Source organism: Staurois parvus, unplaced genomic scaffold, assembly GCF_062004578.1.
Source record: "Staurois parvus isolate SC_StPar_1 unplaced genomic scaffold, SC_StPar_1.0 ptg001162l, whole genome shotgun sequence".
In the NCBI taxonomy this organism is placed as follows: Eukaryota; Metazoa; Chordata; class Amphibia; order Anura; family Ranidae; genus Staurois; species Staurois parvus.
In genome coordinates, this window is record NW_028318958.1 from 2,304,947 (window position 1) to 2,323,260 (window position 18,314).

Below are 18,314 nucleotides of genomic sequence, written 5' to 3' on the forward strand. Positions count from 1 at the left end.
TTTACGTATCGGTCGATTTTTTTTCTCTTGAATTTCAAATAACTTTTCTTTAGACATTTCCCTTTAAACATTCCTCTTTGTTCTTCTTCAAGACTAAGTGCAAAACCTCAGCAATATGGTAGGGGCTGCATTTATTTTTGTTTCAGCGCACAGACACGGAGCATAAAACACCCTTATAAAAGAACATAAAGTACTTTGAGATGCAAATGACTTGACTTGTTCTACAAGACCACATTAAAACTTGCACATAAACATCCCAACTTTACTTTTCTAACAAAGGCAGCTAATTAGTTTGTATGGAGCTATCTGGAGCATCTTTACTATCTGGTTATAAGAATTTTACTGTCCAACTAATTTCATTTATTATTTTCTCCCTTAGGTTTAATCCGTCTGCAGGAACTCATCAAAGCTCCATCAAGATACAACATCAAAATAAAAATCCGCCAATTACCCTCAGGAAACAAGGACGCTCGTCCTTTGCTCAAAGAGATGAAGAAAGCCAAGGAATTCTATGTGATATTTGATTGCTCGCACGAAACCGCGGCTGAGATTCTCAAACAGGTAAGTGCACAACTTTTTATTTTTGAGCCTTCAAAGTGGTAGCTCTGCTTACACATAGCACATCAAGGGGAAACATAGAAAAATGTTTTTTGGACATTTATCATTTTTGTAGTGAAAAGCTCTTTAAAATTCCTTTGTTCTAGTTGAGCGGCCCAATTTTAGTAGTTGGGTAGGGCATATGCAGCATACTCCCAGGTACATTCTTACATTTGAATCCAGTTTGAGAACCCCATGAGTTTTTTGGCAGATGCTTCTGGCCTCTTTCTAAGTTTCTTTGGGCCCATGTACACAAGCCCTGAATCTGGTAGTTTCAATATCCATGAGTGTCCTTAATAGCTTAATCATGAGAAGTAATATACTACACTATACAACCAGAATTCCCATGAATAAGTGTATTACCATCCCCAAACTGTAACTGAAGGGTACTTTAAATGCTTTAAGAGACTTTTTAATGAGAAAAGAGGAGAAACCTGCTGCATATTTTAAGTGCAGTCATTTAAAAATTCATGTCAATCCCTTCACCCAAACCCCCTGACCATAGCCAAATGTTGCGCTGCTTTCCAGACTCATGTTAAAGGGTCATTGGTGGATATTGTTCACACAGCACCTCATCCAAAGAAAGTGTTAGAACAAAGAAACAATAATGGACTTTTGTGTGCTCAAGGGCATGCCATCCAATAAATGTTATAAAATGTCTTTATTAGCGTAATAATAAAAACATTACATGGAAAAACTATTGTCGTATCCTGATACAAAGTATCAATCCCCTAAGTAGGCTTCTTATATCCTCATGAACTCTTATTACATGTTCTACCATTATAGTTCATAACTGAATTGCAGTCCACAGTTTAGTATCATTTGTCCATGGGGAAAGAAAGGAAGGCACCCAGATCTCGAAGTTTCGTGTCCATTCCCTCCAATTTTTTCTTTGTTCTGTTTTTATGGAAAAAGGGCCAACACTTTCCAGTAATGTTGGAGCTTATCCACACATATCTACTGGTCTATCATCTGCACATACAGGCACCCAAACCCTCCTACCTCAAACCTCCTACACAATTGTCCAGCTGTTTTGAAGAACAAGGCTCTGAAACTTCCAGATTGTGTTTGAGCCTCCAGTAATGCCCCGCATCTCATAAACTTCTAATGGTCTATAATGAAAATGTACGGCTCCTAGGCATTTAGAATGCCTGGACATCCCTGCATTTAAACCATCCTACCACAGACAAGCTCTGACATGTCCAGTGAGTGTTGGAGCTTCCCTCTATGCCATGCAACCTGCATATTTCCAGGTGCCTATCACCCCTGATGGTCAGCTTCACTAGCCAAAAGCAATGTTCAAGTGGTAAATACTGGTGGGCAAGTTTCACAATAAAAGAAAGTGGTGAAACTTTGACTATTAGAACAGACTGAGATTTGAAAATGGCAGGAAGGTTTGGGAAGCTACTCAGGTATGTCTAGATGCCTGCACTTCATATCTGCAGCAGTGCCCAACCCCCCCCCCCTTCCACTGGGTGCCAAATTCTCTTGAAAAGTTTTAAACACAGCCATGCCTGAAAAAAGAATGTACATTACCTTACCTTACATTACCTGCTGCCTGTGCTGCTGAACATTGCTCTAATATTGAGAAATCTTTGGCATAAAGCATATCTAAACCTAAGAACAAATATTGACAGTATTTCAGCTTACTGATCCTTAGGTGTCTGGGCTGCTTTAGTTTTCTTTTTTTACTCATTTTCTCTTTATTTTAAATTTGTAATACTGCCATCAACTCACTTCTTGTCTTAGAGTAACAGGTGTATTGAGCAGCGTTGTTACCCTTTAACAGGGAGTGCATTAGGACTACACAATACTGTGTTGGGACTACATAACACCTTCATCTTTTCTCCATATCAGAGGTGTTTTGTAGTTTATGAAGACAGCTAGGAACAATGATAACTAATGTAGCACCCTCTGCTGTACATAGTTGTTGAGAAGAGGCTTGCTAGAAGCCTGGGTTTTAGTAAGATGGTTACTTCAGGTCAGGGCTGAAGAGCTCTAGTCCTCAGTACCACCAGCTCTGAGTCCTCTGGTACCGTCCCCTGCTCTAGAAACTAGGAAAAGCTTCAAGAAGTCAGTAGGTGGATGTGAAGAGAGGCTGATCTGCATATTTATGGGAGTCTGACCAATCCCAGGCAGGAGGCCTGGCAGTGTGGCAAATCAGCCCATAAATATGCCTGGCCAGCAGTGGAGTTCGGTGGAAGGTGGACTGCTGGGAGGACCTGCTGTGTAGCCTGGGAGAACACTTGGAGATGGGGGTCTTGCTTCCAGGATGGATTCTGGAAGCTGAAGGAGGAAAACTGTAAGAGGGAGCTCCACTGCCATGCAGTTCACTGGGGAAGAACAGTCTGCCAAGCTTGGAGAGGAACCAGCCCAGCTACAGAGGCCTGAAAGCAGTTCTATCTATTGCTGCAGGACATGGACAGTGTGGGTATCTCTACACTCCCAGGACCTAGAAGGGAGAAGTTTGCTGGAGACAAGTTCTTGGCAGGTCTTCAGGGGACAGTGCATAGCTTAACCAATCCCGTGTGCTGGGATCAGATACTGTAGCCAGGTGGGCTGGTATTTTGTACACTTAGGGGATGTAGAGCTTTTACAAGTTGGAATTTTGCAAAAATCCGTTCAAGAGGACTCAGAGCTCCTGCAAGTTGCTGTACTCAGCTAAAGAGACTATCAGGATTCCAGCTGGACCACAGTTATTCATCAGCCATTTTTTGTAGCATTGTCCTCTGTTATTATTCTGCAATCAAGTTAGGTATCCCATAACCCCTTTACTGTATCCAAGTTAAATTCCCTAATAAAACTGAAAAACCAAGCCCATGGGCTGGTTCTTGTTTCTGGATGCAAGTGGAAAATGTGTGTTGTCTGGTTTTGCAGGAAGTAAAAGGAGACCCAAAACCAGCAGCTCTCAAGGTGGTAGCGCTACACTAATAACAGTCCAGAGAAAGTGCAGAAAGTTGGCTCACAAGATTTTTGGCTGGATGAACAGCTGTTTTTTTTTTTTGCACTTATGCTGATATAATTCATATGCTTTCAATGGTATATTTAACATACCAAAAGGGAACAAATAGGGTAAATTTATTGTTAGAGTTTACATACACTTTAAACTGAAATTTCTGGTAGTGAAGATCTGGATTCCCTGCAGCTCTCGTTGGTTCCTCCTGTTGACCTGCATGTCACCATTGGGTTTTCTAATGAGTGGAAGTTGAAGGGAGAAACCAATGACAACAGTGGGGGTCCCTGGAGAGGGACACTTCCAGATATGTCAGATTCCTTGCTGACTTAAGCAAAAGATTTCTCAGTTCTAGAGTAGAATGAGCAGAAAGGAAAAAGGTACACTTTTCCTTTACAGGTAAGGTTAGGTTTATTTTTTTACTATCCCTCCTACCTAACCCATTCTATTAGTCTTTCCCCCACCTCTTACCTTATGAAGTGAGATAGGCTCACCAAAATCCTCCATCCAGGCCCCACACCACCTGTTTATTGGAGGGGTAGTGATTGATCTAGTGCTGTGCTACCCCCCTGCCCCAAGATTGCTGGTCCCCTGCCACCCCCCTCTGATGACATAATCTTCCCTTTTCTGAGAGGACCTCACTTCAGCCTATCCAATAGGAGTCCCAAATAAGGACACAAACCGGGTATTGAATAGAATAGGAGAAGAAGCAAACACATTACCCAGTGTCAAGGAGGACTTAGAGACCCCAAGGCCTCACAACTTCTGTTCCTTTGTCTCTCCTATACTTCTGTCACCAGTTCACCCAATACAAAAGGATTCCATTTCATCACTCGATGCAGGGGTTACCTGTCTGCACCAATTGTGTGGGGTTTGAAATCCCTAATATCATTATAAATCCCCATTATCCTTCACCTTTCCAGGTTCCCATTTATCACATCCTTCCAGTGGCTTCCCCATACAGGAGACTACATACAGAAGCAAGACAAATAAACGTTTTTGTCTCCAGCTTCCACAATGGAGTCCTGATGGCAGAATTTTTTGCGGCAGAACAAAAAAAAAATCACTGATGCCATGAAAAGGAAAGTTAAATGTTACTGCACTTCCTTTGATGCCTTGCTGAGTAGTTTTACATTTATAGAAATACTTAAAATAATTGCCCAAATGCTGAGGTTTGAAAAGCCTGATTGAGCTTAAGTGTCCATAGTGGAAGCTTCATACAGCAAGGCAGAATCCTGAATACTTTCCTGGCTTGAATAGAAAGGAGCAAGTATTCTTTGTTCTTCGTCTTACACAAGGGATATTACTAAACTCCCGAGCACAATTTGAAAAAAAAAGACACTTGTTTAAATGTCATTTAATCATCTCAGTAATAGGCCTGTGTTCTTGCTTACCTGTCCATCTATCTATCTATCTATCTATCTATCTATCTATCTATCTATCTATCTATCTATGTGATAGATAATATAGATTGACAGGTACGTGATAGATAGATAGGTAGATAGATAGATAGATAGATAGATAGATAGATAGATAGAGAGATAGGATAGATTAGATAGATAGATAGATAGATAGATTTTATATATAAATATATATATATATATATATATATATATATTAACAGATACAGTAGCTGGATGTCTCTAACTCTATACATTATCTACCTAGCTATTAATCTATATAGTATTTATCTTGTATCAGTGTTTTTAAATCAAGATTCTCATCTCTTGTGTCATTCAGAGGGAACTGGCTTTTCAGTTCTCTTGTTGGTTGGTAAAACCTGGTTTGGGACCTGGAGCCCAGAGATTTTATAAAGATCTGGGAGGTATGAAATCTCCAATCCTGAGAACCACCAGCACACTAATTGGTCAAGTGTGTGCTGGGCTTTTAGGAGAATCCATACTAGGGTTCTGGGTTCCACCCCTGCAGACAGAGAAGATCTCTGCCTAGGAGTGACAGGTGGGAGCCAGAGCAGTAAGGGGCCTCTAAATGTACAGGCCCAAACTAGTGTGTGAGGACTGTCTATAGGAGACAGACAAAGGCCTAAAGAGTAAGGCCAGAGGAGCAGTGATGAATATGTAAGTCAGGAGGCTGAATGTCATTTGTTTTTGTTTTTTTATGGAAGAGCAATACTGAAAACGACTGCAAGGGAAATTCATGCTTTTGTGTTTTCTGAACATTCTTTTAGTGAAACTGAGCAAGAAAAGTCCTTATAAAAGGAGAAAAGAGCGTTGTTGTGTACTTAAAGTTCTACCATTTGAAGCAAATCCTCACAATAGATAGATAGATAGATAGATAGATAGATAGATAGATAGATACTGATTAGATATGGATTTACTAGAAATAGATATTCTATCTATCTATCCATCTATCTAGTAAAGCTGAAATTTGGGTATGGAAATTTTGCATTGTTACATTGGTCCAACTTGGACCACTCTATGTATGTATATACCATGTCCGTGGGATCCCCGTGGAAGCTGAAAATCACTGTAGTAGGCACTTCTATTGAAGTGATCTCCACTAGCTTCCAGATTCCGTGCTAAGTGACTGCCCTGCTGCATTGCGAACACAGGAGGTTGCACATTTGACATGGTTGCCTTTCAGAGAACACTTTGTATTTTCTCACTGAATGCAAAATGTTTGCCACTGGGGAATTCTGCTGTAGAAGTGATTTTTCTTTCTACTTCCTGTCTGCCTAACCCTCAATGATCCAACCTCATCCTCACAATCAGAGGACCTCTATCTCTGAGTCTGGCAGGAAGCCGCTCCTAGACATATACAAACCCTCCTGGATCCCCTGCTTATTATCACCAGCATCCATATCTAGCCATGCTTACCAGTATAGTCTGCAGGACTTTCATTGCGACAACCTAGTCCTGCTCTTCATTCAATGACTCCTTCAAACTCCTTCTGCGTTTTCATGAGTTATAGACTATTTTAGTTCAACCCTTCTCCCAAAATTTTTTTTCACATTTCAGTTTCTTCATTTTTGTATAGCTGAATTTAAAATGCTTTGTAACAAACTTCTAGTACATTTGTAATAAGGACAAATAGAAAAACAATTCTGCACTTTCCATGGGTTATAAACTTTTTTTTTCCAGATGGAAAAACTAATTTTGGTTATGATAGAATTGATTGAAACCTAGCATAGTCCTAACATGCTGATTATTACTAAATCACAGTGGTTAACCCATGTCACAGCACCTGACCCCATGCTGTTTGGATATCCTTGGGCCAAAAGGTGCCAAATTTTGAATCACCTGTCTTTTCTGTATCCTGCACTGGCCCACCCACTGTAGTTGATGATATTCAAACTCCATCCTTTTCAGTTTGGGGTGAAATGGGGAAAACCTTTGATATCTTCGGCACGGTTGCCAGAAGACCTTATCCCAGCATTGCATTGAAGTAATCCTTTTTGCTTTGGCCTGCATAGGCAAAGTACATGTTTGCTTTATGGATGCTAATGTGTGACCTATTCCATCTCCTCCTGTGATAAGCTCATACACATCCTATTGCTGTGAAATGTCATCAGGATGAGACATAGACTCTGCTAGAGGTAACTGCTCACATGCCACTGCTGGAGATCGCAGTCCTGGAACACTGTCTTTTATGAGACCATGGACTAAGAGGAGAATTTCTGGGTGTTACATAAATTGTATTTAAAAAAACACATGCTGATTGCTTAGTATGGGGGGCACTATTTTTTTCAAAAGCCTGCCATAGTTCAGTTTTAACCAAAATTCCAGTCTTTTGGGTGCATTATCTCTGCTTGAAAGAAGAAAAGGCCAGTCTGACCTCCAATCCTTCCCTAGGCTGCAGGTGACCAAATACTTGATTATGTGAGCTGCACTGGAGGAATCCTGAATTAGCATGTTCTTCAGGGAAGGTAAGTATTGTAGCCCTTTTGCTGTCTTTAATTCATCAGTCCCAACAAGTCTGTTTACAGACTGTAGGTTATGTTAATAGTTTCAATTTGCTTTAACATACACTATATTGCCAAAAGTATACCTTTATACGCACATGAACTTTAATGAACTTTAATGGCATCCAAGTCTTAGTCCATATGGTTCAATATTGAGTTAGCCCACCCTTTGACGCTATAACATCTTCAACTCTTCTGGAAAGGCTGTCCACAAGGTTTAGGAGTGTGTCTATGGGATGTTGGAACAGGCAGGGGCCAAGCCCAACCCCTGAGAAACAACCCCACACCAAAATCTCCCCTCCACCAAACTTAACACTTGGCCCAATGCAGTCAGGCAAGTATCGTTTTACTGGCAACCGCCAAACCCAAACACGTCCATCAGATTGAGAAGCGTGATTCCTCACTCCAGAGAATATGTCTCCACTGCTCTAGAGTCCAGTGGCGGTGTGCTTTACACCACTGCATCCGACGCCTTACATTGTACTTGGTGATGTAAGGCTTGGATGCAGGTGCTCGGCCATGGAAACCCATTCCATGAAGCTCTCTACACACTGTAGTTGTGCTAATGTGAAGGCCACATGATGTCTGGAGGTCTTTAGCTATGACTTTGCAGACAGTTGGCGATTTCTGGGCACTGTGTGCTTCAGCATGCGCTGACCCTGCTCTGTCATTTTACGTGGCCTACCACTTTGTGGCTGAGTTGCTGTTGTTCCCAGTTGTTTCCACTTTGTTATAATACCACTTGCAGCTGACTGTGGAATATTTAGTAGCAAGGATATTTCACAGATGGACTTTTTGCACAGATGGCAAGCTATCACAGTACTGCACTTGAATTCACTGAGCTCCTGAGAGCAACCCATCCTTTCACAAATGTGTGTAGAAGCAGTCAGCATGCCTAGGTGCTTGATTTTATACACATGTGGCCATGAAGGTGATTGGAACACCTGAATCCAATGATTTGGAAGGATGCCCCAATACTTTTGGCAATATAGTGTATGTTATATACCATAAGGTATGCAAATATCAAACACAGGTTCTACAATTGAATAATGCTCCACACACTCCTTTCCCTGCACTTTTTCATTAGCCAGTTGGGAAGGCCAACACCCTTGGTGGCCAGTAGTAAGCCATAATTTAGATGTGGGCTAGAGTTCAGCAACTAAAGCTGTGATATTTGCATAACCTGGGTTAATTTTACAAGGTAACATGAGCTCAATGGTTCCCTTTAATAACAGGATAATTAAAGGGAACCCTGTATCTGTCCAACTTCCACTATGAACCAATACATAGTGAAAGTTGGACAGATACAGTAGCTAAAAGAATACTTTTTTTTATTTTCCTGAATGATTTAGTTTGCACTTAGATGGGTCATTTTCTCACCTACAAGCTATATGAATTCTCCCCCGATAGACAGCAATACTTTTATGATGTAATTGGTGTCCTGGCACCAGAGTAACACTTACTTCTATTGTGGTAATCACTTTGTAAAAGTTATATTTCAGCTGCAGCAGGAGCACAGAGACCTCTGTGTCCTTTTGCCATGAAAGTCTTTAATCACATTTGAAGTTATCCACACTTCATACACATCGTACAGTTTCTCTCATTTTGTAATCATGTCAGGTCTTGTGGCTGTGCTCTCTTTTCTCTTAATCATAAAGTTTTTCTGAAGCTAAAATATTTTTTTTTCTTTTTTTTTTAGTTTTGGAAAGAGTGGGACTTGTGAGTGATTGAGATACTTTTTTGCTTTCTCTGTCTCCACTGAGGAGATTCACCCTCTCTAATCGTCAATGTCAGACTACAAGTGAGGGAAAATCCCAAATTTTATGTTCTCACTGGAAAAAGAAGGGATATCTTCCTAAGGGGAGGCTTGTTGTAGTGACACTTGCCTAGGAGAGGAGTTTCCTTACTTGAAGAGATATCAACTTACTCTCTGTTCTGGCCACATGTTAGTTAGATTCAGCGTGGTGTGGCAGGCAGTAAGCCCACAGAGTCCCAATTTGTCAATAACACTGTATTGTGGAAAAGTTCAGTAAGTACATCCAGGCCTGGTAGGAAGGCTCACCCATCCGGAGCCACTTACAGCTTACACAGTGGTGAGACAGCGAACTGAAGACCCGTAGATGTCAACATCTGCCACATGGAGCGGAATGGGAAGGCTTCCTGTAGAGGTAAATGTAGTCCCTGCACTTTTTCCCTATCTCTAAGCACTTTCTCTGACAGACTGTGAACCTATCCCTACTCTAGTCACGCACAAAGAGCGTGCCAAACCCAGGAGTCGGAGTCTGCTTGACCCAAACTGACCACCAGAGTAATTTGGGGCATCAGCATCCAATCAGATAAAGGCCCCCGTTCAACTGAGAAAATCATAGAGAAACCAAGTTCCTCAAATTTTATAGCAATGGTAGTACACAGCTCATTCCCATACAAAGCCACCCCAACATGTTTCACCCACAGCAGGGTTTAAAGCTGAATTCCAGTAAATTAGCCACTTTGTAAAAAATGTAAGGTACACTATGAGTTAAGACTGACTAGGTGCATGACAACTTCTGGACTTATCTCTATTATTTACTGTACATTTGACAGCTTTATTGCAGTGCCGGAGACATTCGGGGATCTGATAGGAGAGAAGCACACAGAGCAGCTGATCCTGCCCCTCCCCTTTGCTGCCCATTCACAAAAGCCTTTGTATTTTGTGAACGTGATCAAATAATACCAACGCTTCTGTGACTGGGCTGGAGGAGGAGAGGGGAAGGGCGGGTATAGCAGCTGCCTTGACTCATCTGTTGAAAATGCAGACGTCAGAAAGGTCTGCCTCTGGCTCTGGGAAATACAGCTATAGCTGTCTGCCAGGAGTACTATAAACATGATAGATATAAATAATAGAGACAGGTCCAAGAGATGCCATGCACCTCCTTGGACTTAACTGCCTTCACTTTTTACAAAGGAGCTGAATTCCTGAAGTTCATCTTTAATCATGGGGATCATTGCAGTGGAAAAAGAGAAGACTCCAGAGCCTGATTGCAGGGAATCGAAGGGGGATACAGGCTGGCCTATGAGTAGTGAAAGGAGCTTGGTTTTCCTGCCAATCACAGCAGTCACATGATCAGGAGCTCAACTTCCCATTTTTCAGAACCCCTTAAAGGGCTGACATGAGCCGACATCTAGCAATTAATCACCCCAGTGAGACACAGATGACAAAAGAAAAAACATAACAGGGGTCATATTTATTCCATACTTAGCCAAAGCTATAATGTTTAAATGTTGGTTAGCACTTACGCCTGGCAGTACTAGGGTCGTTGGTTCAAATCCCAGCCAGGGCACCACCTGCCTGGAGTTTGCATGTTCTCCCTGTGCCTGCGTGGGTTTCCTCCGGGTACTCCAGTTTCCTCCCACACTCCAAAGACATGCTGGTAGGTGAATTGGATCCTGTCTAAATTGGCCCTAGTATGCGTATGTATGAATGTAAGCTAGGGACCTTAGATTGTACATCCCTTGAGGGTTAGAGACTGATGTGAATGAACAATATATATGTAAAGCGCTGTGTAAATTGCTGGCGCTATATAAGTACCCGAAATAATTAAATAATGTCAGAATGACTTGAATTTAGATATACTTTAAAGTGGAATTTCACTCTCTCAATCAACATACTTTTTTAATCCTTATGCTGCTAGCATTAGTAAATAGATAGGAAAGTACGCTATATTGCCAAATGTATTGGGGCACCCCTCCAAATCATTGGATTCAGGTGTTCCAATCACCTCCATGGCCACAGGTGTATAAAATCAAGCATCTAGGCATGCAGACGACTTCTACAAACATTTGGGAAAGAATGGGTCTCTCTCAGGAGCTCAGTGAATTCAAGCGTGGTACCGTGATAGGTTGCCACCTGTGCAATAAGTCCATCCGTGACATTTCCTTGCTACTAAATATTCCACGGTCAACTGTTAGTGGGATTATAATTAGAGATGAGCGAAGAAATGAAAAATTCGATTCGACTGATTCGGCGAATTCGTGGACAATATTCGATTCGAGTCGAATAAATTCGCTGTGAATTTAACTTAAAAAAGGGTGTTTCTAGGCTTCAGAGAGACTTAATATTAGTGCAGAACACTGTACCTTTAATTTAAATGCCCTTGGAGTCTGCTGGGGAAGAGAAATAATACTGTCAGTCAGTATGACATGCAGATGAGTGCCGTCGATCTTAGAATCACCGCACACTTCACTCATTTGGGCAGTCACGGGGCCAAAACCAGAGTGTGGAGCCACAGTGTGGCGGTGGAGGCAGCAGCAATGGGAGGCCATACAGCACCCTATGACAAAAATGGAAACCACCAGCAGTGTGAGGAGACCTGAAAGTGGCACATGGCAGAGTGTGGCGATAGAGACAGCAGCAATGGGAGGCCGTACAGGGACCCATGACACACTCTGGACCTGGCAGCAGCATGAGGAGGCGGTACAGGGGCCCATGACAGATTACGGGCCTGGCAGCAGCATGAGGAGTCGGTACAGGGGCCCATGGCAGATTACGGGCCTGGCAGCAGCAATGGGAGGCCGTACAGGGACCCATGACACACTCTGGACCTGGCAGCAGCATGGGGAGGCGGTACAGGGGCCCATGACAGATTACGGGCCTGGCAGCAGCATGAGGAGTCGGTACGGGGGCCCATGACACACTCTGGACCTGGCAGCAGCATGAGGAGGCGGTACAGGGGCGCATGACAGATTACGAGCCTGGCAGCAGCAACTTGGACAGGAGGACGTTCAGCTTCTGCACCGTCGGGTGCGTGCTCGCAAACTGTTGTCTCTTGGAAACGGATTCCAAGAAAGACTGCTGACGGAATCCGTGAAGAGGAGTAGCAGGAGAAGGAGCATCTGAACGAGCGGAATATGCCAACAAGCGACAACAGTGGCCCATGACAGATTACGGGCCTGGCAGCAGCATGAGGAGTCGGTACGGGGGCCCATGGCAGATTACGGGCCTGGCAGCAGCTATGGGAGGCCCGTAATCTGCCAGCACCCTATGACAAAAAATGGAACCCACCAGCAGTGTGAGGAGACCTGAAAGTGGCACATGGCAGAGTGTGGCGATGGAGACAGCAGCAATGGGAGGCCGTACAGGGACCCATGAGAGACTCTGGACCTGGCAGCAGCATGAGGAGGCGGTATAGGGGCCCATGGCAGATTAGGGGCCTGGCAGCAGCTATGGGAGGCCCGTAATCTGCCAGCACCCTATGACAAAAAATGGAACACACCAGCAGTGTGAGGAGACCTGAAAGTGGCACATGGCAGAGTGTGGCGATGGAGGCAGCAGCAATGGGAGGCCGTACAGGGACCCATGAGAGACTCTGGACTTGGCAGCAGCATGAGGAGGCGGTATAGGGGCCCATGGCAGATTAGGGGCCTGGCAGCAGCTATGGGAGGCCCGTAATCTGCCAGCACCCTATGACAAAAAATGGAACACACCAGCAGTGTGAGGAGACCTGAAAGTGGCACATGTTTGGGGCATGATTCATGGCGGATTTAGTCAGTTGTGTCAGGAACTGGTGGTTTGAAATCCAGACTAATCCACGCCTGATTCATTTTCACAAACGTCAGTCTCTCCACACTTTGGGTGGACAGTCGTGTCCTCCGCGGAGTTGCAATACCTCCTGCCGCACTAAACACGCGCTCCGATGCCACGCTACTGGCCGGGCATGACAGCCTTTCAAGGGCAAATTCAGCTAGTTGGGGCCAAAGGTCAAGTTTCGTTGCCCAGTAGTCAAGGGGATTGTCTACCTCGGTTGGCAGGGTGCTGTCCAAGTAGGCCTAAGCCTGTTGTTTGAGGTCCTGCTCCAGGTCCACCTGATGCTGCTGCTGCTGCTGCGGCTGGTTAGTAGTTTCCTCACTGCGCTGGTGAAGAAAGCTACTCATCATCGACTGCAGACTGAGGCAGCCGCTGCTGGTGGAGCTGCCACTGCTCCTACCACCCCACCCCTCCCCTGCTGCCATGGCAGCGGAACACGAGCGCACAGGGCCCACAGTGTCTGAGGATGGACGTTGGCGCAGACAGGCAGAGACCAGCTGACTACATAGGTGTTTTTTATAGTACGTTATTTTGGCCTCCCTCTCAGCAGGTGTGAAAAAGGCCACCATTTTTGAACGGTAGCGAGGGTCCAACAAGGTGGACAGCCAAAAGTCATCCCTCTGTCTGATGGTTATTATTCGGCTGTCGCTACGCAAGCAACCGAGCATGCTATGGGCCATTTGTGCCAAGGAATGCGAGGGACTCCCTGCCTCCATCTCCACAGCATACTGCCACGGTGCGTCTAGGTCCTCTGTCTCCTCTTCCTCCTCCTCTACCAGATGCTCCTGCTCCTCCACTCCTGTCCGCTGAGTGGAAAAACCACCCATTTCACTCAATAATTCCTGAGCACCAATGTCCTCCTCTACCTCCTCCTCTTCTTCCAGTCCTGCCCCCACAGGGGCCATGTGGCGTTGAGATCTGTGCGCCACGTCTACCGCACCCTGACCAGCCATTGTTAACAGCATTTGTTCCAGGACGTGCAACAGAGGAATGACGTCGTTCATCCCATAGTCCTGCCGACTCACGAATAGCGTGGCCTCCTCAAAGGGCCTGAGCAAGCGCAGGTGTCACGCATGAGCTGCCAATGGCTGACATCTAAGTTACACAGGGAGTACCTTTATCTGCTTTTAACATCAGGAAATCTGTGATGGCCTTTTGCTGTTCGTAAAGGCGGTCTAACATATGTAGGGTTGAATTCCACCTTGTTGCAACGTCACAGCATGAGGAGTCGGTATAGGGGCCCATGGCAGATTAGGGGCCTGGCAGCAGTTATGGGAGGCCCATAATCTGCCAGCACCCTATGACAAAAAATGGAACACACCAGCAGTGTGAGGAGACCTGAAAGTGGCACATGGCAGAGTGTGGCGATGGAGACAGCAGCAATGGGAGGCCGTACAGGGACCCATGAGAGACTCTGGACCTGGCAGCAGCATGAGGAGGCGGTATATAGGGGCCTACGGCAGATTAGGGGCCTGGCAGCAGCTATAGGAGGCCCGTAATCTGCCAGCACCCTATGTCAAAAAATTCAACACACCAGCAGTGTGTGAGGAGACCTGAAAGTGGCACATGGCAGAGTGTGGCGATGGAGACAGCAGCAATGGGAGGCCGTACAGGGACCCATGACAGACTCTGGACTTGGCAGCAGCATGAGGAGGCGGTATATAGGGGCTTATGGCAGATTAGGGGCCTGGCAGCAGCTATAGGAGGCCCGTAATCTGCCAGCACCCTATGTCAAAAAATTCAACACACCAGCAGTGTGAGGAGACCTGAAAGTGGCACATGGCAGAGTGTGGCGATGGAGACAGCAGCAATGGGAGGCCGTACAGGGACCCATGACAGACTCTGAACTTGGCAGCAGCATGAGGAGGCGTTATATAGGGGCCCATGGCAGATTAGGGGCCTGGCAGCAGCTATGTGAGGCCCGTAATCTGCCTGCACCCTATGTCAAAAAATTTAACACACCAGCAGTGTGAAGAGACCTGAAAGTGGCACATGGCAGCAGAGTGTGGCGATGGAGACAGCAGCAATGGGAGGCCGTACAGGGACCATGACAGACTCTGGACTTGGCAGCAGCATGAGGAGGCGGTATATAGGGGCCCATGGCAGATTAGGGGCCTGGCAGCAGCTATGTGAGGCCCGTTATCTTGCAGCACCCTATGTCAAAAAATTTAACACACCAGCAGTGTGAAGAGACCTGAAAGTGGCACATGGCAGCAGAGTGTGGCGATGGAGACAGCAGCAATGGGAGGCCGTACAGGGACCCATGAGAGACTCTGGACCTGGCAGCAGCAGGAGGAGGCGGTATATAGGGGCCCATGGCAGATTAGGGGCCTGGCAGCAGCTATGTGAGGCCCGTAATCTGCCTGCACCCTATGTCAAAAAATTTAACACACCAGCAGTGTGAAGAGACCTGAAAGTGGCACATGGCAGCAGAGTGTGGCGATGGAGACAGCAGCAATGGGAGGCCGTACAGGGACCCATGACAGACTCTGAACTTGGCAGCAGCATGAGGAGGCGGTATATAGGGGCCCATGGCAGATTAGGGGCCTGGCAGCAGCTATAGGAGGCCCGTAATCTGCCAGCACCCTATGTCAAAAAATTCAACACACCAGCAGTGTGAGGAGACCTGAAAGTGGCACATGTTTGAGGCATGATTCATGGCGGATTTAGTCAGTTGTGTCAGGAACTGGTGGTTTGAAATCCAGACTAATCCACGCCTGATTCATTTTCACAAACGTGAGTCTCTCCACACTTTGGGTGGACAGTCGTGTCCTCCGCGGAGTTACAATACCTCCTGCCGCACTAAACACGCGCTCCGATGCCACGCTACTGGCCGGGCATGACAGCCTTTCAAGGGCAAATTCAGCTAGTTGGGGCCAAAGGTCAAGTTTCGTTGCCCAGTAGTCAAGGGGATTGTCTACCTCGGTTGGCAGGGTGCTGTCCAAGTAGGCCTAAGCCTGTTGTTTGAGGTCCTGCTCCAGGTCCACCTGATGCTGCTGCTGCTGCTGCGGCTGGTTAGTAGTTTCCTCACTGCGCTGGTGAAGAAAGCTACTCATCATCGACTGCAGACTGAGGCAGCCGCTGCTGGTGGAGCTGCCACTGCTCCTACCACCCCACCCCTCCCCTGCTGCCATGGCAGCGGAACACGAGCGCACAGGGCCCACAGTGTCTGAGGATGGACGTTGGCGCAGACAGGCAGAGACCAGCTGACTACATAGGTGTTTTTTATAGTACGTTATTTTGGCCTCCCTCTCAGCAGGTGTGAAAAAGGCCACCATTTTTGAACGGTAGCGAGGGTCCAACAAGGTGGACAGCCAAAAGTCATCCCTCTGTCTGATGGTTATTATTCGGCTGTCGCTACGCAAGCAACCGAGCATGCTATGGGCCATTTGTGCCAAGGAATGCGAGGGACTCCCTGCCTCCATCTCCACAGCATACTGCCACGGTGCGTCTAGGTCCTCTGTCTCCTCTTCCTCCTCCTCTACCAGATGCTCCTGCTCCTCCACTCCTGTCCGCTGAGTGGAAAAACCACCCATTTCACTCAATAATTCCTGAGCACCAATGTCCTCCTCTACCTCCTCCTCTTCTTCCAGTCCTGCCCCCACAGGGGCCATGTGGCGTTGAGATCTGTGCGCCACGTCTACCGCACCCTGACCAGCCATTGTTAACAGCATTTGTTCCAGGACGTGCAACAGAGGAATGACGTCGTTCATCCCATAGTCCTGCCGACTCACGAATAGCGTGGCCTCCTCAAAGGGCCTGAGCAAGCGCAGGTGTCACGCATGAGCTGCCAATGGCTGACATCTAAGTTACACAGGGAGTACCTTTATCTGCTTTTAACATCAGGAAATCTGTGATGGCCTTTTGCTGTTCGTAAAGGCGGTCTAACATATGTAGGGTTGAATTCCACCTTGTTGCAACGTCACAGCATGAGGAGTCGGTATAGGGGCCCATGGCAGATTAGGGGCCTGGCAGCAGTTATGGGAGGCCCATAATCTGCCAGCACCCTATGACAAAAAATGGAACACACCAGCAGTGTGAGGAGACCTGAAAGTGGCACATGGCAGAGTGTGGCGATGGAGACAGCAGCAATGGGAGGCCGTACAGGGACCCATGAGAGACTCTGGACCTGGCAGCAGCATGAGGAGGCGGTATATAGGGGCCTACGGCAGATTAGGGGCCTGGCAGCAGCTATAGGAGGCCCGTAATCTGCCAGCACCCTATGTCAAAAAATTCAACACACCAGCAGTGTGTGAGGAGACCTGAAAGTGGCACATGGCAGAGTGTGGCGATGGAGACAGCAGCAATGGGAGGCCGTACAGGGACCCATGACAGACTCTGGACTTGGCAGCAGCATGAGGAGGCGGTATATAGGGGCTTATGGCAGATTAGGGGCCTGGCAGCAGCTATAGGAGGCCCGTAATCTGCCAGCACCCTATGTCAAAAAATTCAACACACCAGCAGTGTGAGGAGACCTGAAAGTGGCACATGGCAGAGTGTGGCGATGGAGACAGCAGCAATGGGAGGCCGTACAGGGACCCATGACAGACTCTGAACTTGGCAGCAGCATGAGGAGGCGTTATATAGGGGCCCATGGCAGATTAGGGGCCTGGCAGCAGCTATGTGAGGCCCGTAATCTGCCTGCACCCTATGTCAAAAAATTTAACACACCAGCAGTGTGAAGAGACCTGAAAGTGGCACATGGCAGCAGAGTGTGGCGATGGAGACAGCAGCAATGGGAGGCCGTACAGGGACCATGACAGACTCTGGACTTGGCAGCAGCATGAGGAGGCGGTATATAGGGGCCCATGGCAGATTAGGGGCCTGGCAGCAGCTATGTGAGGCCCGTTATCTTGCAGCACCCTATGTCAAAAAATTTAACACACCAGCAGTGTGAAGAGACCTGAAAGTGGCACATGGCAGCAGAGTGTGGCGATGGAGACAGCAGCAATGGGAGGCCGTACAGGGACCCATGAGAGACTCTGGACCTGGCAGCAGCAGGAGGAGGCGGTATATAGGGGCCCATGGCAGATTAGGGGCCTGGCAGCAGCTATGTGAGGCCCGTAATCTGCCTGCACCCTATGTCAAAAAATTTAACACACCAGCAGTGTGAAGAGACCTGAAAGTGGCACATGGCAGCAGAGTGTGGCGATGGAGACAGCAGCAATGGGAGGCCGTACAGGGACCCATGACAGACTCTGAACTTGGCAGCAGCATGAGGAGGCGGTATATAGGGGCCCATGGCAGATTAGGGGCCTGGCAGCAGCTATAGGAGGCCC

At 46.6% G+C, this 18,314-nt stretch overlaps 1 protein-coding gene across 4 annotated transcripts in view; it reads left to right on the forward strand.

The window, feature by feature from the left end:
* GRIK1 (glutamate ionotropic receptor kainate type subunit 1) overlaps positions 1 to 18,314 on the forward strand; it is a 574,449-nt gene that overhangs the window by 322,157 nt on the left and 233,978 nt on the right. For all 4 annotated transcript variants that reach the window (XM_089659510.1, XM_089659514.1, XM_089659511.1 and 1 more), the window contains exon 4: positions 380 to 561. In XM_089659510.1, the coding sequence (XP_089515636.1) occupies positions 380 to 561 (182 nt within the window). The remainder of the gene's footprint in view (positions 1 to 379; positions 562 to 18,314) is intronic.